The sequence below is a fragment of the Denticeps clupeoides genome, chromosome 18 (assembly GCF_900700375.1).
Source record: "Denticeps clupeoides chromosome 18, fDenClu1.1, whole genome shotgun sequence".
Classification (NCBI taxonomy): Eukaryota; Metazoa; Chordata; class Actinopteri; order Clupeiformes; family Denticipitidae; genus Denticeps; species Denticeps clupeoides.
The window spans coordinates 11563429-11583753 of record NC_041724.1 but is presented as its reverse complement, the minus strand read 5'-3'; the positions used below and the strand labels follow the sequence as shown (position 1 = coordinate 11583753).

Sequence of the window (20325 nt, the reverse complement as noted above, 5' to 3'; positions counted from 1 at the left end):
TGTGGAGCACTTGATGCGACCACTGCACCAGGACTAGCATTTTCTTTTTAATTAAAACTTCAAAATGCAATTTAAAAATCATGCATTAAAGAGTCTAATAGAAAAGCGATCCAAAAGTTAAACATGAAGACCCGTCTCGCGTTCAGGCGACGGTACGGCGGCCCAGAAGGGCCAACGCGAAGGAAAAAGGCGCGACGCACGACAACGGAAGTTCCGCACAACGGAAACGAGTCTCATCGCTGCCGAGGACGGATACGCGGCGTTGGGAGAAGTAAGCGAAGCACCGACGCCAGAAAACCTTTTTTTTCAGTGCCACGATGTTACAGTGAGCAGTGTTATTCACCGTGTCGTGTTTATGTGCGGGCTAACGGACGCTGCGTCCCAGCTCGAGTCCGATGGACGGAGTGCGTGTTTACAGCACGACGGTGCGCGCAGGCGCAGTGAAGAGGCTGCGGCTTCAGCTCGGACGGAAGCTGTGGACGGAAGGAGTTACTCTCAAACGTCTACCATTAATTTTTAGAATGTGTTTTACTGACAGTATTTTTTTTTTAGCACAGCCGAGTTTCTGCTGAGTAGTTTTTAAATATACCACGTTGAGAATATATAAAATATATAAATATATAAAAATGTCACATCACGTTGGTCTGACCCCCAACTCCAGAGCACATTGATAAACAAGCCGTAAGCCTTATTATTTCCCCCTTTTTATAATTACAATTACAAATACAGTTGTTGTACATTAGGCCGCTGCAGCCCCGTGAAGCGAAGTGATTGTGAAAGTGAAGCGATTGTCCTTGTGAAATACTGCAGCACAGCGACAAAATGAAATGTGTCCTCTGCTTATAACCATCACCTTTAGTGAGCAGTGGGCAGCCATGACAGGCGCCCGGGGACCAGTGTGTGGGCACAGTGCTTTGCTCACTGGCACCTCAGTGGCATCTTGGCAGATCGGGATTCGAACCGGCAACCTTCTGATTAAGGGGCTGCTTCCTTAACTGCTAGGCTACCACTGCGCCATCTTTTGTGAAGCACAGCACTCGGTGACACAACAAAATGTGTCCCCTGTATTTAATGGAGAGATCCACCAATCTGGGCATTTGCCTAATAATACTTTATTATTGCAGAGTACAATGTATTGTCAATTTTGTGGAGTCAGCCTGCAGTCACCAACAGCATTTTGCAGTGCTTGTGGCAAAGACATCAAGTTCCTGTCTCCTGATAAAACAGACACAGCTGAAGGTACGACTTCTAACATGTCTCATTTTTAAATGAGACTGAGACAGTATAATTTGAATACACCATGTTCGAACAACATTATTAAACTGTGATATATGTACTTTATGAAATTTTAACCAGGAAGCTCAGTAAAATGTGCAGTGGAGTCATTCCACGATTTCCGGATTTTAAAATGGAAGAGACGAGCGTCAAGAAAGAAAAAAGATGGACAGAAAAAGATCAGTGTGAAGGTAGCTCTTTTTGTTGGTCAAGATTAATAATTGTCCAATAGTTAATTCCACTGTATATTTCTCTTGTCAGTGAACCTATTGACAGTAGCCCTCACCTTGGTTTCTCTGTAGATTTCAGTGGCCCTTATGCGACTGAGCGATGGAGCTCTGAGGCCTGTGAGAGGAACAGCCCTCACCCTTGAGGTGAATCCAGAATTCGATGCTGAGCACTTGCACAAAGCCGCTGTAGAAAAAACGAAAGAGTTGAATTTGCAAGGTGGCTCGTACTTTCTGCTCTACCCTGACGGAACAAGGATAGTCAACATACCGGGAACAGAAACAGCGTTCACTCTCAAACATTTCAAGGAGGCCATGGGAAAGGCGTACCAACGCATCACAGTGTACGTTTGTCCAGCTGAAGACTTCCATACCTTTAGTAAGTGACTGAAATTAATAACAAGAAGAACGGTCATAAATGTAGTTTTTCATCGACATGCACGTTTAAATCATGATCGTATTTGTCACAGCTCAATTCAGTTCAATTCAGCTGATACAGTAGTGAGCCTAACATTTACATTTACGGCATTTGGCAGACGCCCTTATCCAGAGCCACTTACAACGTGCTTTCAAGTTACCATCGATGAAGAGATCAATTCTGGTTCAGTAGGACCCCAACTATGAATACAATCTTTTTATTCACTGTGTTGTAGATAATGTACACAAGTTCGACAATAAGAAAGTTACAATTTAATCTAAATATTCTTTAAAGAGGAAGGTCTTGAGCTGTCATTTGAAGGTGCTCAGTGACTGAGCTGTTCTGACCTCGAGGGGAAGTTCATTCCACCACCGAGGGGCCAAGACGGAGAAGAGTCTAGATGAATGTTTTCCTTTTACCTTCAGAGATGGAGGGACCAGGCGAGCAGTACTGGAGGCTCGGAGTATACGAGGTGCAGTGCGAGGTGTAATAAGGGCTGTGAGGTAGGATGGTGCTACTCCATGTTTGGCTTTGTAGGCCAGCATCAGTATTTTGAACCTGATGCGTGCAGCTACTGGGAGCCAGTGGAGGGAGCGTAGCAGAGGGGCGATGTGGGAGAATTTGGGAAGGTTGAAGATCAGTCGTGCTGCTGCATTTTGTATGAGTTGTAGAGGTCGGATGGTGCATAGTGGTAGACCAGCTAGAAGGGAGTTGCAGTAGTCCAGTCTTGAGATTACTTAGGACTGAACCAGTAGTTGGTTGGCCTGGGCTGACAGATAAGGGCGGATTCATCTGCTATTGTAACATTTGCTGCACACACCACACAGGCGTTTCCCCCTTTAAATCGTATTTAATGCTGCACTTCTTATTGTTCGTGCATCCATAAAAGGATACTGTGGTTTAATGGACAAGATAAATCTATATTAGTCCCACAAGTAGGAGATTTGCATTAATAAGATAAGAGTGGAAAAACAAAAGATAGAACAACTATATAACACAATAAGATAAAAAAAAAAAGAAATTTCAATCTGTTTATGGATAAAATGTCCAAAAGTGAGCCGAAATTAAGAGCACGCTTCCACCGACTCGGTATCCGATGTGACGTTGTAACGCCATGACGTCACTTGCTTGCGCGGCGGAGGGACATCGGCGCCGTCGCAGAACTGCAATGAATCAATGTGTGAAAGCGCCCCATTTCCTTGGCACCATGGCGCATTTGGTGTGCGAGAAAGCAGCGAATCGGCTTGATCTACTCATCAAAGCAGGTAAAGGATGTGCGCGGTTGGCATTATTTCCGTTTAGTTATCTGGGATCCGGCTTGCCAGTCTTTCATTGACTGCATGTGTAAAGTGTTTACCAAAAATCTATTCGCTTTACCACTATATATCGTAACGGTGGGCTGATAATTCTTTTAGCAGTCTCATTCTTTTATCAGTCGTTTACATGTATATGTTTCTGTAAATCGGATTTCAATTTTTGTTTCCAGCTGTGCAATTTCATTTGATGAATGAACACTAAACAAAGCCACTATTAGTAACTAATTTCTGATTCTCTCGGGTGGGATTATTTGTTTGGCGAATGGTTTATAGTCGTTGTTTTTGTAGGCTGTCCGGGGTAAAAAACTTCAGTCCCGTTAGATTAAAGGCCAAGACGAAAGGGGCGGACGTGGAGTGGATCGCGCCGCAGGAAGTAGTTCATGTAAACACGGAAGTCTGATGGGAGCCATTTTTATCGTGTGTTCATCCGCCACTGCAAAGTAGCGCCGGCACTACATATTTACATTTTCAGCCGTTTTGTTTTGCTTGTGCACTTTAAAAAGGACTTCATATTAACAATCATATTGACTTAATTGCTTGATACATTTTTCCATCACAAAGTGTATCATTTAAGAAAATAGGAAGACAGTATGTGCTGAATTGCACATATACAGGGGTCCAGATGAACTAACCTTATTTTCTCAATAGACCTTAAAACACGCTGCACCGGAATTGAGACATATGTGTAATAAGGAACAGGACACACATGCATCCATCGTTTCCCTAATGTCACAAATAGTTTTTGTTTGTTTGAGTTTTATTTATTTTAATTATTCTAATTCGGCGTCGCCCTTTTTCACAGTGGAGGCTTCAGTGGAGACGGATGCGGGTTTAGCAGTGGATCAGTCTGTTGAAGAGGCTGAAGTATTCCTGCACATGGATACTCCAGCCAGCCAACAGGAAGAGCCGATGGCCGGTACATCCACCTTGAATGCACACCTTCATCCAGAGTCGGTGTTCATAAAGGAGGAGGAGGAGGAGGAGGACGATGATGAAGATGACTGTGATTATAATGAGGAGATGGACAAGGCCATTTTGGGGAGAACATGTAAAGGTAATATTCTTGCTCACAAACATGCACACACACAGGGTAGATCTTTACACATCTTTCTACTTCTTTACCCTAATGTCTGAAGTTTGATGTTCACCGCTGTGTAGCAGGATTGGGGAAAAAGACATCAGCTAGCCCAAAGAACAAAAAGAAGCCAACGTGTGGGAAACGTGAGTGTATACGTTGTTTATTCAAATTTGTTTCTTTAAGTTTTTCTTGAACGGCTTGTTGAGGTGCTCTAAATAAAGAATGACCCCCCCCCCCATTGTCATTAATTATCACTAATAATTAATTGTCATGAATTAATTAAGATAGTTCCTCTGGAAATGTATATTTTCCTTTTAATTAGGGCTGTCATAATCATGACAAATAGCTTCCAATTAATTATAATGCAAATAATTTCTTCTAACATATTTTACTTCAATATGAACACCCTTTTGAAGTAGACATTTCAGTTAAACCCTGGAATATGTGAATAAAAATTGCTTAAAAATAATGAGACATATCTTTTGGCTTCAGCAAAGAAATGTATAGCATAACTATGTCATTAGATTAGTCTCATTTCTCTCTCATGTGCACAGCAATTTTTAGGATTTAGTATATGATATGTGTGCGTCAGATAGCCATCGATTTGTGGAACATCTGGGAGAGATTTAACTGCGGATGCCTACTAATTGTGCAGGAAAAAATTTTATTTGTTTAATGTCACAGTACGTTCTGTATTGAATTCTATGATGAACGATTGGGTCATGACGTATCTTCCTGTACAGTTCCAAGTAGCACGCACCTTTGGAAGTTTCTTCTGGACCTCCTCCAAGACAGCAAAACCTGTCCCAGATACATCAGGTGGACAGAGAGGGAGAAGGGTAAATTTATGCTGGTCAACACCAAGGCTGTATCCAGACTGTGGGGGGAGCTCAAGAATAAGCCGACTATGAACTATGACACCATGGGGCGAGCAATGAGGTACGTCTCATCAAATTCATAGTGAATCCGCACATTGGCCTGCTTCATAAAACACGTTTGTTTGTTCTGAAAATTGCCGGTGTGCAGATATTACTACCAGCGGGGCATCCTCTCCAAGGTCGAAGGTCAACGGCTGGTGTACCAGTTCCATTACAGGCACAAGGACTTGATTGATCATTACGAACCCACGTTTACAAAAGACTGCAAGAAAGATCAGGAGGCAGTGCTAACAGCTGTAACTGACCACACAGTTAAACTGACTCCGCCCAAAGGCACCCACCGCAGAGCGAAGGCAGCTCCGCCCGAATTTATCCCTCGCATCGTCAATGTCTCGTCGGGAGAGGAGGCACTTGCCATCATGCGATCACTCGGCTGCTCTTTCAACGTTGCCGAAGATACTAGGTAAGGATGCAGTTTACTGATGATGGATTTAGTATAATTTTTACATTTGGTATGTAGGTTTTCTACTTTTATTTAGCCATTCTGTTCCTCTATTCTCTGTCTCTTGTTTTTTTTGTTTTTTTTTGTGGAATAATGTGTTCCTTGCAAGGCCAAGCTCTGTTAAACAATATCTACTAATGCTGGCTCCAGCTATCTGGCCTCGGTACCCACACAGTAGATAGCGAGGGATAAGAACCCGGTGTGGGTGTGCTGAACGACGAGTGTGAGAGAGACATGGACGGGCAAACGTAACATCTGTAAGAATAACTTTATTCCTCTCAATAAAATCTGCTAAAACGAAGAAGACCCAGCCTCATCCTTGACTCTCTTCACCTGGACCCCGGAGTTCATCCTGAGAATTAAGCCTTTATACTAGAAATAGGTCTCTTATCCAGTAACATTTTGGATTCAACCTTTGAAACATTTATGGCATCATAGTATTTTTAACAGGTTTAAAACGCAATTAATTGTGATTAAAACCCAAAACACTTTGAACACTGTGTCTGATTGTACTGAATATAGTGCATTTAGGGTGCTGGTAGCCTAGTGGGTAAACGCCTATGAACCAGAGACTCTGGTTCAAACCCCACCGACTACAATTGTAGTCCCTGAACAAGACACTTAACCTTCAGGGGGGGACTGTCCCTGTAACTACTGATTGTAAGACGCTCTGTAAATGTAAAAATTCAGGCCCCTTTCAACCATTTGTCATGTTGCCAAAATTATGTAAATTAATTTTGTTCTTGTGTCTACACCATAATTACAGAAAAACATAATTCTAGAATTGTTTGCAAGTGTATTAAATAAAGAAACGGAAATATCACATGGACAAATATTCAGACCCTTTGCTCAGTACTTAGTAGTACTGATTGCCTCAGTACTTGGCAGTGGTGGCCTGGCAGGTAAGGAAGCGTACCCATAATTTGAATACAGAGGACACATTTCGGCACTGACTAGGCCACTGAGTTCACAGAGTTCTTCTTAAGATACTCCTGTGTTGCTTTGGCTGTGTGCTTAGGATCATTTCTTGTGATTGAAGGTGAACCTTCAGTCTAGTCTGAGCACTCTTGACTTGCTTTTCATGCAGAATATTTTGTGTTTCCTTCAACTATGACCAGTCCCTGCATCTGAAAGTGCTTGGTTTCCTCCATACATGCCAAAGAGTTTAGTCAGACCCAAAAATCTTGTTTCTTGCAGTCTGGGAGTGATTGTTGTCCTTCTGGAACGTTCTCTCGTTTCCACAAAGGATCTCTGGAGCTCAGTCAGAGTGATGTTTGGGTTCTTGGTTACCTCTCTCATCAAGACTCTTCTTCCCTGTTGGCTCAGTCTCCTTCCATTTAAAGATTATGCAGGCCACTGTGCTCTTGGGGACATTTTTTTGTAGCCTTGTCCAGATCTGTGCCTTGGCCCAATCCTGTCTGAGCTTTTGAGACAGTTCAGACAGTTATGCTCTGATATGCGCTATGAGATGTGAGGCCTTTTATAAATAGGTGTGTACCTTTAGAAATCTTGTCCAATCAGTATCATTTAACACAGCCGAGAGTGAAAGTGATTAGTTGTCACATGTGACACTGCAGCACAGCACCTAGTTCACACAGTGAAAGTGAAATGTCCTCTGTGTTTAACCCATCCCCTGTGGGACCAGTGGGTAGCTGCTCAGCTAGTTTAATATGTAACAATTTAATATTTCAGTTTTTCTTTTCTAACCTTCTTTTCTTTGTGAAACACTGCAGCACAGCACACTGTGACTCTGCTTTTCTTAACCACTAGGCAACCACTGGCCCACAATGCACTGCCATTACCAAAAATCTCAACAACAATACACTTCCATCCTTGTGCACCTGATAACATACTGACCATTTTGCACATTTCTACTCATTTTGCACGTTTGTCTTGTCTTATGTGTCCTGTTTGAAATATCCATCATATCCACTTATAAGCATCCTACATGATGTTGTCCTGTTTTACTTTTCTCTTATAGAGATCTGTACAGTAAGTCTTAGTTAGTTTAGTGTGTGTATATACATATTTATTCTTTCTTTTATGATTGCACTATGGGGGGTCTGTGTGAAAGATTATTTCCCCTCTAGGTATACTGTTGTACTGACAATAAACATATCTTGAGCAAAAGTTTAATTTACATACTTTTAGTGTAAGACTACAACAGGTTGCATATTGAAAGGGTCTGAATATTTCCTGAATGCACACACACATTCATACATGTACATGTTTTCTGTCCACAGGAGCCCTCCTTCCACAACTACACCTGAACAGAACATTTGAAACCTGCTGCCCCTGCTGTGGTTGCAGAGGCAAATCCTTCCAAAGAATAGTGAAGTGATAGAGTGGGGAGAAGATTGTTGTCCAGGGCACCTAGATGCAAACTAGGTGCAGCATGGTGGGCACCCACCAGGTACTGAGGCTGGTCAATGCAGAGCACTGCGGGACTTTCCCGCTGCCCTCACAATCCGTCACACAGTGACCGAGATGTCACAGCAAAGTGGGCAGCCATGTAAGGCGCACGGGGAGGAGTGTGTGGGCACAGTACTTTGGTCTGTGCCACCTTTCTGATTATGGGTCCGCTTCCTTCAGGTTCATTGTTGGTTCATTGTTGGACTGGAGATTGACAGTTGGAAAAGGACACTACAGCAGTCCAGCCAACCGGTGCTGCGTACCTCACTTCGTGTTCATGTTAAAAGGAGTATTGCATTGAGATTCTTGATGTGTGTACAGATGCAGAACAGTGGTCTTAGTTTGATGGCAAGGGTATTCTTACGACTTAATCCTGTCATGGAAGACATTAATTCTGCATTATGTTAAACAGACTCCCTTAAAAAGGCTTTTATTTCTGATTATAAGCATGTGTGTCAAGTCGGGCAGACACAGAAAGTTTGTCAGAGATGATTCATTAGTAAAACGGCCTTGAACCTTTTCTCATGCGCGTGCAAGATTTACTTATAGAATTCATGACGAGAGCTAGGCTTCCTGCTGGTGTGAATGCAATTACAATAAATGCTTACAAGACCATGCATATGTTTGACTTATGTTTTCATAAAGTTGAATGTAAGTTAGTGTGCTATGTTTTAAAGAATATTTGTAAATTGTGGAGATTTCCTATGGGAATGCTCCTGAACATCTCACAATTTACTTTGACAATGTGACAGGGGTTCTCAAACATCAGAACTCCCTGCCTGCTATCGTTCCATCAGAAACAGGAGAGGCGTTTATAAGATTTGAACCAGCCGAAGTAACTAGACACTCATCGTTCATGTCACATGGCGTCAGGCGGAACAAGCTCTAGGACAGTGGGCCAGGGTTTCCATTCCTGTTCTGGAAGGTCCCCCAACATTCCAACAGCCACATTAGTATGATCACCTGCTCTAAATTAATGGGTTGGGAACCGCTGATTTTGGTGCTCAAACTCCTAAGAAGTAAAGTAAATTAAGTGGGGCAGTGAAGGATAAAAGCAGATAAAACTATTGAGAAAAAGTACATTTAACTAATTGAAGAAAATAGTTGAAAATGAAAGTAATCGGCCATTTTTAGCAATGCACACACGCAGACCAAAAAGTAAAATTGAATATATATTTATTTTTAATTTGTACAACCAACATGAATATCATGATCTGAGTATATCATGATCTGCTTTATACGGAATCATTCTATGACACCAGCGGTTTTGAGAATGCGTATTACAACGAACTTTACAGCAACTTCACAATGAATAAATTAATTAAATCAACCCAACAAGCAATAAGATACCAGAATAAGTTAAAAGAAATGATTATGGAGGGTAACTCAAAATGAACACTTTTTTTTTTTTTTTTTTTCGTGCCAAAGTTCTTAGTGAAAACTTTCCTAGAAGGGTTATCTGATGGTCATGGAACTGAAACTAATCCTGGAACACACGATTCAAGGCACCATATACAATCAGTGCAAAAACTGCCGTGGCAACACAAGGGACCCTTTTCAAGCAGACGGACAACACACAGAATTAAGCAACACAAACACGTTCCATGTCTGAGAACTGAGTCTTTTTAAAAAAAATATCCTTATTTTAGGAAAGCAGCGGAAACCTCCTTTCATGCAGGAAGAGATGAATCACAGAACCGGTCTAATGTTGTAACTGTGGTTACTGGGAAGTAAAGGAAGTTGATGACACTGTGGTCCTGGAATCTGTCATAACGTACACACACAGACACACACACACAACATGTCCAAATTTACAGTCCTCTATAATTAAAACGGTCCTGACTTTTGAACTTTGAGCGTTTCTGACATCAGGTTTTGGGTTACCACGTTAGCCAGCTAACTTTCCAAATATAGCTCAGCAGAGACCGGCTGACCTTCAGTAGCCCAGCGTTCAAGTTTGTGGGAAGTTTGCGGGAACTGCAGCTTCAGCAGATGATGGAGCGCTAGAGGAGCCTATGAGGCTGCTCTAAAAAGCTAAAGTCACACACCAGGGACAGGTGGTCCGACGGGTAGTGGAAGGAGGGAAGGCGGTCCGGCCCGATCTGGTCCTCGTTGGGCAGCTCCAGCACAGCGTCCACGCCGAAGCGGTCGTGCGAGTACCAGACGTAGTCCAGCGTGTGGCAGCTCTCCCCGCTGGGCCGGATCTTCCAGCTGGTGTAGGGGGGCTCGCTTTGCCCGTCCGAGCTCAGCCACTTGTAGGCGCTGTCCAGACCCAGCGGTGAGGAGGCGAAGCGCTGGTAGACGTCTTCAGAAGGCTCTGCGTTGAAGTCCCCGCACACGATGAGCGGCAGACCCTGGCCCTCGAGAACCGCTGCGGCATCCTGGTCTTCAGCGACGGTGCTCTGCATGGTGATCCGGTGCAGGTTCTGCAGCAGATTGGATCCCTGAGCGCTGCGGAGGCCCTCCCACCCGCTGCGCGCTTTCAGGTGGGTGACAGCGATGCAGAACAGCCGCCCTGTCTCCCGGCAACGTAGCGTCACCACAATGGCCACCTGATTGGTCTTGAGCATCATGGCAGAGAGGCGGAGGTGGGTGATGCTCACCAGCAGGAAACGCTCACGGCTGAAAAACAGGGCACAGCCGTCCGGCCCATTGTTGTTCTCCACATCCAGACAGGGGGACCAGGGCTTCGGGCAGAAGCTGCTCTGGTAGCCCAGACTGGACAGAACCGGCTGGAAGGTGTCAAAGTAGTGATCCACCTCCTGGAGGCACAGGATATCGGGCCGGTAGGTGAGGATCTCCTCTAAGATGAGGTATTTCCGCTCTGCCCAGTTCAGAGCCTCGAGAGGGCAGCGGACGAAGCCGTCTTTCCCCTCACCTAGAGCTGCGGCACAGACAACGGCATGTTTACAAAAATCACACAAATTACACCATATTCCTCAATAAATAGATGCAAAATTACTTTGACTCATTTGTTTGAGTTCTTATAAAATCATGTTTTTTAAGAAAAGCACTTTTCTTAAAAACCAAACAGGCTTAAGATTGCATATACATACAGACAATTAACAACAATGGGCAAAATACAGAATACGGTGCCATTTAGTAAAACTTTTAGAATACATAAAAAAACAAAAACACTTAGAATACACAGTCATGTGTAAAACTATTGTTCTTGGTTAATTTTTTCAATTCTTGTTTGCACACATCTGGATATGTAGATTGAATTTAGCATAGCAGCAGATGCATTCTGAAAGTATTCAGAATACATGTAAAAAGTGTAACACATTTCACAGCAGGTGGACTAGTCAGAAAACAGCAGCTCTTCATATTCTTAATGTTTACCTTTAATAAATGGTCCATATGTTAACAGTGTCCACAGAGGGTGAAAATATAGATATATACATATTACAAATGAACAGTCAGGTGAGTGGTGTGATGCTGTACCTTGTGCCAGGATGTTCCACTGCATGACCCGTATAGGCTGTGCGTGTTTGGTGTGTTCCCGCAGGGAGATGAAGCTACGCTGGAGTCGGGCTGGCCGGTTTCTCAGCGCCTCACCGCATTCGCGCAGGAGCAGCTCTGGGTCGGCTGGCTCGCACTCGTAATCGTCCGGGTCCAGGTGGGCCTGAGCCGGCGAGGTGCTGCTCAGTGTCTGGGCCAGAGTTCCGAACAGACGGCTGCTGCCACTGCCCATCTGGTACACTGCAAACCAGAACACACCGATTGCTTCGCTTAGTTTTACAGAGAAACAAAAAAACTAAAAAACAACAAAAACACAAATGAACAGAACCCTGACAATCCTGAACCTATACAAGAGTTGGAAAAGTGACAACAGAACATTTCTTACAGTCTACTGCCATAGTTTCACTCAGTAAGTTCAGGAAGTTCAGAACTAGAACAGAGTCGAGCGTGTGAGGTGTGGCCTGTCCTTTCCCTGCTCTCCTTCTGTATGAGAGGAGGGTGACCTGTTGTCCCGGGCTCTGAGCCTGTCTGGGACGGCAAAAAGGACGGGCGGGGAGGGGGCGGCTAAAGTGTTAGCACACGTGTGTGCTGTATGTGTGTGTGTTTATGCCACAGTCACTGCGGTGCAGTTCCAGCCTGCTGTGTGTCTCGACCCGGGGATCGCCCAGTTGGCAGATGGATTTGACAGCTAAACAATTTGTGCCTCCACCGAACACAGAAAACATGCAAGTAGGGTTGTGGGGATTAACCGGTTCGACGATTAACCGCGGTGCAAAACATTGCGATTAAATCCACAGCATAAAGAAAATAAATCAAAAATCAGATGGAACCAAAGACATAGAATAGTCTCGAAGTCTCCTGTGTGGGAATATTTTGGGCAATTCACCACTTAAGAGTGTTCAGCAGTTGTGGCAATATTCTCTCACCTCATCATTCAAGGCTGAACTCAGACATCCCTAACCCTAAATCTCTAATGTAGACAGGTTTAACATTTTTTTTATTGTCAATGCATTTAATTTAAGGATTTTGGCAGCAACAATTGAGCTGCTCTAAAATGTACTTTTATTGTATTTACATATTTTATTTTTCTAACTGTCTGAAAAGATGCAATAAATAGTCGAAAACCTTTATATAATGTGTTTGTGTGGTTTATATATCAATTCCTGTAAAATAATCGGGTAAAATTATTTCTGACAATTTTTTTTTTTTTTTCTTTTTTCCATTGAGACACAAATGACTAAACACACTCCCTACAAAATCAGCACCTCAAAAACTGAGGCATCACCTCCCACCGCAAGTACAGCCTCCTCAGCAGCTTCCAAAAGGTGTGTCAGTTTAATCCCAATTGTCAGACGCCAGGCTAGATATGACAGACAGATTAAGATGTGTGTTGACCCTGCTGCTATATGGAGAACCAGTCCCAGGATGGATTAATGGCTCTAATGGCTGCACTGCCCCTGAGCTGGGTGGTCTATTTATAGCAACTCATCTGGGAATTTTTTATTTTTTTTATTCCAGCCCTTACTATAAAATATGATAACGATGAGATCACAATATTGCTGATTCAGGACAGTCATCCATCACATGGTTCTGATCTGCCTCAAAATGAATTTCCAAATGTAAAAAAATCTGAATCAATCACACACACACATATATATATATATATTAAATATTAGTTTTCCATAGGTTTTCAAGTAAAACTTCCATACTAATTACCATATCAATAATACATCACCAAATTACACATATTGATATATTGCTGTACAGATTTTGTTGTTCTGCCCACATGTGTTATGGATAATATTGTTATGGAAATAGTTTCTGATATAAAAGAAACATGGGTTGTGAATTCTTTTACTACAGTACAGACCCTGAACCAACAGGCCATTCTATACTTTCTATATCACTATGTGATATTCATTATCTTTAAGAAGTTAGTCCTCTCTTAAACATCTTTATTGAGCTGTAAGCTTAAGAACAGTCCTTTATTTCACGGAACAGGTTATGTAGAAAAATGCCACTTTATGGTGTAATAACTCAAAACAGATAAACAGATTTTAAATTATAATGAAAAGTAGGACATAAGCAGTTCTCTTTAATAAAGGTGAACATCTCTGGATGTCGGACATTGAATGTACACCTCCCTCACAGAGCCACGCCCCCTTTCTCAGCTCCTCCCACCTCCCCTCGCAGTACCTGGCCTACTTTTTAGCATTCTTCAGAAAAGCCAATAATTCCGCCTGTTTATACTACCCACACTTCTCAGAAAGCGTTTAGCCAGATTACTGAGCAAGACCCTCAGTATCATCTGCCATTCCAGTATCACGTAATGATTTAATTATCTTCAATCGGCAGCACATTCATTAAAACACACATCTGACTTTTTACACGTGTCCACTGCACAAAGAATAATATTGCTGCATATGCATATAGCTGCATATTTCTCTAATGCTGACTTAATTTTGTGAAAACATAATGAGCAGTTACACTACACAACAAACAAGGAATTATCAATGCTGTGAGGGAAATATTTATAAAAAAAAAAAAAAAAAACATAACAGCACCTCCCTTTCAGCCTCGCCCTTCTCTCTCACCTGTCGGTCCGTCCCCCCCTGTCTCCAGCTCACCCACGTCCACTTATGATGAAGGTTCCAGGGAAAAAGAGGAGGCAGTGTACAGAGAGCTTCAGAGCTGCGTTTCAAGCTTCCAGCACTCGTGTGTTAGAAAATTCAGGAGCACGCGGGTGGGACTGTGTGTGTGTGTGTGTGTGTGTGTGTGTGTGTGTGTGTGTGTGTGTGTGTGTGTGTTTTCTGCAACAGAGAGCTCTTCTTGAATAGAACACTGTGTCTGCCCCTCCCCATTCACTGCAATACAACAGTTCAGTTTAAATGTCACACTACTGGGGAGTCCATAACACACACATCCAGGCCACAAAAACACACACACACACACACACACACACACACACACACACACACACACACACGAAGCAGATATTAAACTTTCTCTCTAATCTTCCAGACGGATTGACTGGAATGGAACTCAATGACCCAATTTAGTCAAATACCGCAAACCCTGAAACTGAAAAGAAAAAAAACGAAAGATTTTTAAGATTTACATCTTTATTATGTCTTATATAAGAAGGTCTTATATAATACTGCAAACATGAACAGAAAAGCAGAGATGCAATTAAACTCTGAAAAAACTTGAAAATTATAGTGTATTTAACACCATGTGGTTTCAGAGTTTCCGACCATAATGACGATTCCGAAGTAGTGTTCTCTGTTTCTTTTTGGACTGAAAGCCCTTCTGAGAAAAAGAAAAATGTGCCCGTCCTGTGAAATCAACCTTTCTTAATGTTGTTATGCAACCATAATCCTTTCAGAGTGGTTGCTAAGGATACCCTGGTGAGGACGGGGTCAAAACCCTGATTTGCCATTTTACCACCTGCAGGTAGGTTGGTAGTAGCCTAGTGGGTAACACACTCGCCTATGAACCAGAAGACCCAGGATCAAACCCCACTACCATCGTGTCCCTGAGCAAGACACTTACCCCAGAGTGTCTCTGGGAGACGGTCCCTGTAACTACGGATTGTCAGTCGCTCTGGATAAGGGCGTCTGAAAAACGGCGTAAATATGAAAGTAGGTAAAAGCAGGACATACCAGGAGATACCTCATACCAGGAGGAAGGCCTTAAGCCCTTTTTAGGTGCAGGGTTTCAGAAGATCGGTAATATGACACGGTTCAGTTGCGGGTAAAGGTCATGTCCTAATTAATCTCCTGACACTTGGCCTAACCGCTAGGCAGCAGCCCCGTAATCAGAAGGTTGCCGGTTCGAATCCCGATCTGCCAAGGTGCCACTGAGGTGCCACTGAGCAAAGCACCGTCCCCACACACTGCTCCCCGGGCACCTGTCATGGCTGCCCACTATAGCTGCACGATTAATCTAATCGCGATGTCATGCTGTGTGATTACATGAACGCAAAAAGCCGCGATTTAAATGATTAGTACATGGATTGAATCGGCAACATATCACTCATTCTCTCAAAGTTTGAGAGCTGACTGAATTCTAAGTTCAGTCGAATGTGACTTGTTTGGTCACATGACTTTCGATTCGGTTCAATGGAGACCTCAGATTCGTGACTCACATAGACATATGGGGAGAAGGGTCAAGCTTGGGGGGTGTGAACTGTAGGGCCTGTCAAAGCCCATTGAGACATACTGTATGTGATTTTGGGCTATATAAGAAATAAATGTTGTTGTAGACGCCGCATGACGAGCTGCATTATACGTCAATGTCGCCGCCATATTGTGATAGGCTCTGCTGTGGAGTGAAGCATATACAGGTCTATGGAGAGAAGTGCATAAAAATGCCTCACTCTTGTGCAGCTTGGGGCTGTACAAACCGCTGTACGCTCCAAACCAGATCCAGATCCTCCATTACATTTCATAGGTAAGGCTGGACAACTTTTTTGAATATATTTGGCCATTATAAAATCCCGTTTTATAAGTCTTAACCTTAGCTAAGCTAGGCTAAGCTAGCGAAGCTATGCATTCCTGTGTTCCAGTCAGCCTCCAAACAAGGTTTTGGCTAAACATAGGCATTAACTATTTAGAATGTTCTTAGCTGTTTAGTTAACTTCTCAAACTTTGAAGGTTTCCTAAAGAAATTCACCTCAGTTTACAAATCTTAACCTTAGCTAAGCTAGCAAAGCTATGCATCCCTGTGTTCAAGTCAGCCTCCTAACAACGTTTTGGTTAAACGTAAGAGCTATAATACGGGATTTCATAATGGCCAAATATAATCAAACCCTTACCAGGGTTTGTCGTTCGACAGTAATGTAGAGTTATTTTGTGATTTAATTTTGTAGAATATTGTATTTTGAAAGCACTGGGCATTTCAAGTTGTTATAAGTAGTTTGTATGTTTCACTTTGAAATTAAACATTTCACTATTAGTAATTTGTATGCGACTTTTCATTGATATACAAGCAAGTGCCCTTTATCATATCACAATCGCATATCGCAATATTGATCTCAATAATTGCAATATGTCTTTTTTCCCCCCAAAATCATGCAGCCCTACTGCCCACTGATCACTCAGGGTGATGGGTTAAATGCAGAGGACCGTGTGCTGTCCGAGTCCCAATCACTTCACTTCTTGTATTAACCAGTCATCGCTGACCACAAATCATGGCACAAAACTACCTGGGTATTTAAAAAATATGTACACTACTCAGTTAGGGAAATTGTGAGAGACTTAGTGGATGTCATACAAACGGTGTTTGTTTCACTTCAGATAGTGAAGGGATAGGGAGGCGATTGTATTGGGGTGATAGACACACCTCAGCTTGTGTTTTCCATGTAATGGTCTCATTGTGTACAAGTGGGCCTTATATTGGGGCCAATACCAAGAGGCGTGGTATTGGCATTAATGTGGTATCAATTTCAACATTCTGTGGGTATAAAAAGCTGATATTGTCAGCAAGTCATTCCAAGTTCATCATTCAAACAGCCATGAACACACAACGTCACTTAACAGACGAGCAGCGTCACCTGGCCATGGTGCGCCTTTAAGTCAAATGTTGCTGGTGGATTTGGTGTGTCTGAAAGAGTCATCAGCAGACTTGCAAAAGACACAGAACTACTCGCAGAGTTCATGACAGACCCAGGAGTGGAGCCCCACGAGTGACAGACTGTAATGATGACCAGAACCTAAGGACTTGTGTACTCAGACGTCGTTATGCAACTGCCACACATCTGCAGGCCGTTTACGAGATGCAAGGGTACTAGGGTTTCCAGACAAACCATTCGCAACCGACTCCTCCGTTTTGGCTTGGATGCCAGACTCCACTGACACCAAGACACCGCCGTGAACGTTTGCGGTGGACACAAGACCATGTGACCTGGACAGTGCAGCAGTGGGTCTACCGTCCTGTTCACTGATGAGTGACACATCAGCGTTGCTGGAGAGGGTCAACCTGGTTTGACCCCAGGGTTTGCTTGGAGGAGGTGCAACAGTCATGGCAGGCATCACCAGTCAGTGCAAAACCAATTTGGTTATTGTACATGGCTCAGTCAATGCATGTTCATACCTCAGAGACATCATAGAACCCATCATCATCCCCCAATTCCACCAGCACACCCCCAAATTTCTCTTCATGGATGATAATGATCCACCACATTGTGGCAGAATTGTCACAGCTCGACTTCAGGAAGATGGATGGCCTGACCTGAAACCCATAGAACACGTCTGGGACCAGTTGAAGCAGAGACTGAATGTACCCCACCCTTGTGTGACCTGGCAGAACTGAGTGTAGCACTTGTGGAAAAGTGGAACACAGAACAACATCATGAGGCTAGTGAAGAGCATGAGATGTTGCTGTCAAGCTGTCATTGCAGCAAATGGCACAAACAAAAAACAAAAAAGAAAAAACAGAACCACCTCCCATATAATGTTCGCATACTCAAAATGCACTTATGTCATTGTTGAATATAGACAGCTTGGTGTGTTGAATGGAACAAACCAAAACCTCGACCCTACATGAGCACTTTGGGAATGTCAGGACTGGGCCAGATGAGCCAAATGTCTTGAAATTTACACCTGCCTGGTGTTAGTAGCCTAGTGGGTAACACACTCGCCTATGAACCAGAAGACCCGGGTTCAAATCCCACTTACTACCATTGTGTCCCTGAGCAAGACACTTAACCCTAAGTTGCTCCAGGGAGACTGTCCCTGTAACTACTGATTGTAAGTCGCTCTGGATAAGGGCGTCTGATAAATGCTGTAAATGTAAATGGAGTAAAAACATATGTCGACTTCGAAGAAATTTTTAATTCTAGAATGTTGCACATTTTAATGGTGCCGGAGGTTTTGAGCAAAAAAAAAAAAAAAAAAAAAAAAACTGGGAACAAAGACACGTAAACACACATTAGGTTTTGGCTACTGCACAATATGCTATTAACAAAACTCCCTGGTAATTCTCCCACTTTCCCTGTCTGGAAATGCCTTTACTGAAATTCCCTGACCTGTGGGATCCCTGCCCATGAGATTGGTGTAACGAAAACTCTCCTGGGGTCCGGGTCAGAGCTAAATTAACCTCCAATATGCCTTTGCCCTTTCACCCACTTTATGGCTCCATCTGCATCAGTCACACAAAAACCTGGTCCACATTTCAAACGAGTTTTACGGACGTACCATGTTTAGTGTTAACATTTATTCAGAAGCAACGTGAGCCGGCAGGTGACCAGTTGACACGTTTGGCAGTGGACTTGTGGAATGCCTGGAGAGTCACTGTCCCTTCCATCTGGGCTGTCCAGGGGGACGTTATGTAAAGCATGTTAAGTAAATACTGCAGTGGAACAGCTCGTACAAACGTCCAGAGCAAGCAGGCAAAAACAAAACAAACAAACAAACGAACGAACGACCTTTGACCTCTTACAAGAACAGCGAAACTCAGATTTTTTTTAATTAAATTATTTTTTATTAAAATTCACCGCAACGCTGGGCTGCATGGAGCTCTTGGCAAGACAAAGCACGAGTTCGGGGCCGAAACGCAGGTAATTACACGCGCAGATTAAAATCTACCACTTGATTAATTTAATTGCAGGGCGGGTTGCATGTTGCAGTTGCCATGTGGCCACTCGTGACGTGTTCACCCGTGACTAGTGTGGCGCCTGTTAATGCAGGCCTGGAACGCGAAAAAAGAACAGAGCCGCACCCCACCCCTCTAAACAAACCAGAGGTCAATAGTTTCGTAGAATTAATGACACAACGACACGGGAAAATATATTACGACTAAAATACGTCACTCACCTGGCCTGGAGCTGACCGGGACAACGGGCTTCACCTGCGTGCGGCAGGCCGGTCGCGGCGGGACTCCTTTCGGCAGGCCTTCCGAGTGGAAACGCAGCTTTGTCGCATCCCTGTGGAGAAGAGCCGAGCAGCGCCGGGCCGAATTCATCCTCCTCGCCCAAGTTCACAGGCGGCGGCGGGGGCGGGGGGATGGCTGGGAGAGACGAGCCGGGTCCGGCCCTGGTTCTGGGCTCTCAGTGCTTCTCTCACAATATCCTACAATGTCTATATAATAAAAACTTCCAGAAGTACTCCGCTCTGCTAACTTGGCCCGGCTTCTCCGCGTTATACATCACCGGTGCCGGTAAAGGTTTCGTCACATTTCCTGGCGTAAACTAACAGTTCTCCCGGTGGGGGTGATCTCGGACTCTACACAGAAACAAAGGCAATATTCCACAGCAACGAAACTTCCGTATTCTGAAACAATGAACATAAAACGTTTCTATCTAATATATGACTGATGTATGATACTAATGATAAAAACTCAGCTTTTGCTCGATTCCGACTTCGCAATGCACCCCCGTTTCAATAATGGAAGATGCCTTTTTGTAAAGCGAGAGGTTGTCCTGGTCTTGCGGACGGAAACGGGCGGGGCTTTTTCTGCTGTGGACCAATCAGAGGCAAAAGCGCACTGGAAACGTGAAACGCACATAAACGTCATATTACGCAAATAGACATCTTTTCAATTTACTCGTGCTTCTGGTTTAGTTGTTTATTAACTTTCACAGTCTTTTTCTTTCTGAACGTCGGATTGATAAATCAAAGATTAAATGGTTGAAGCAGAAAATATTTATTGACCACAATAAGGTATTTATTACTTATTTATTATAACTCTCTGGACACATGCTCAAATTTACAATAACTATGCGAATTGTTCTATAGTTAAAACAATATTCGCATAGGG

The 20325-nt window shown here is 43.3% G+C and overlaps 2 protein-coding genes across 4 annotated transcripts; one reads left to right on the top strand and one right to left on the bottom strand.

The window, feature by feature from the left end:
* Positions 1 to 176: 176 nt before the first annotated feature.
* elf2a (E74-like factor 2a (ets domain transcription factor)) lies at positions 177 to 8713 on the top strand. The gene is made up of 9 exons (XM_028960229.1): positions 177 to 271; positions 1125 to 1239; positions 1357 to 1466; positions 1578 to 1881; positions 4039 to 4290; positions 4395 to 4457; positions 5058 to 5253; positions 5341 to 5655; positions 7938 to 8713. Exons 2-9 carry the CDS (start codon positions 1131 to 1133, stop codon positions 7975 to 7977), a joined length of 1389 nt encoding a protein of 462 aa, XP_028816062.1. The 5' UTR covers positions 177 to 271; positions 1125 to 1130; the 3' UTR covers positions 7978 to 8713.
* A 552-nt stretch (positions 8714 to 9265) lies between these two features.
* Positions 9266 to 19846, bottom strand: nocta (nocturnin a). Of its 3 annotated transcripts, none has more exons than XM_028960838.1 (3): positions 19383 to 19846; positions 11551 to 11808; positions 9266 to 10990 (listed from the first exon to the last, which is right to left on the bottom strand). In XM_028960838.1, exons 1-3 carry the CDS (start codon positions 19528 to 19530, stop codon positions 10110 to 10112), a joined length of 1287 nt encoding a protein of 428 aa, XP_028816671.1. In that variant the 5' UTR covers positions 19531 to 19846; the 3' UTR covers positions 9266 to 10109. The 3 variants fall into 3 exon arrangements, with proteins under 3 accessions (XP_028816671.1, XP_028816673.1, XP_028816672.1); XM_028960840.1 differs by lacking the exon at positions 19383 to 19846 and adding an exon at positions 14163 to 14335; XM_028960839.1 differs by lacking the exon at positions 19383 to 19846 and adding an exon at positions 11954 to 13693.
* Positions 19847 to 20325: the final 479 nt, after the last annotated feature.

What these genes read in the sequence shown, in the direction of transcription:
- elf2a (XM_028960229.1), top strand. Translation starts at nt 1,131, where the DNA reads ATGTATTGTCAATTTTGTGGAGTCAGCCTGCAGTCACCAACAGCATTT. An exon ending in TTTGGGGAGAACATGTAAAG is followed by an intron (nt 4,291 to 4,394) that starts GTAATATTCTTG and finishes ACCGCTGTGTAG; the next exon opens with CAGGATTGGGGAAAAAGACA. An exon ending in GAAGCCAACGTGTGGGAAAC is followed by an intron (nt 4,458 to 5,057) that starts GTGAGTGTATAC and finishes CTTCCTGTACAG; the next exon opens with TTCCAAGTAGCACGCACCTT.
- nocta (XM_028960838.1), bottom strand. Translation starts at nt 19,530, where the DNA reads ATGAATTCGGCCCGGCGCTGCTCGGCTCTTCTCCACAGGGATGCGACA. An exon ending in CCCGGTCAGCTCCAGGCCAG is followed by an intron (nt 11,809 to 19,382) that starts GTGAGTGACGTA and finishes TCTGGTTTGCAG; the next exon opens with TGTACCAGATGGGCAGTGGC. An exon ending in GTGGAACATCCTGGCACAAG is followed by an intron (nt 10,991 to 11,550) that starts GTACAGCATCAC and finishes TCTGTGCCGCAG; the next exon opens with CTCTAGGTGAGGGGAAAGAC.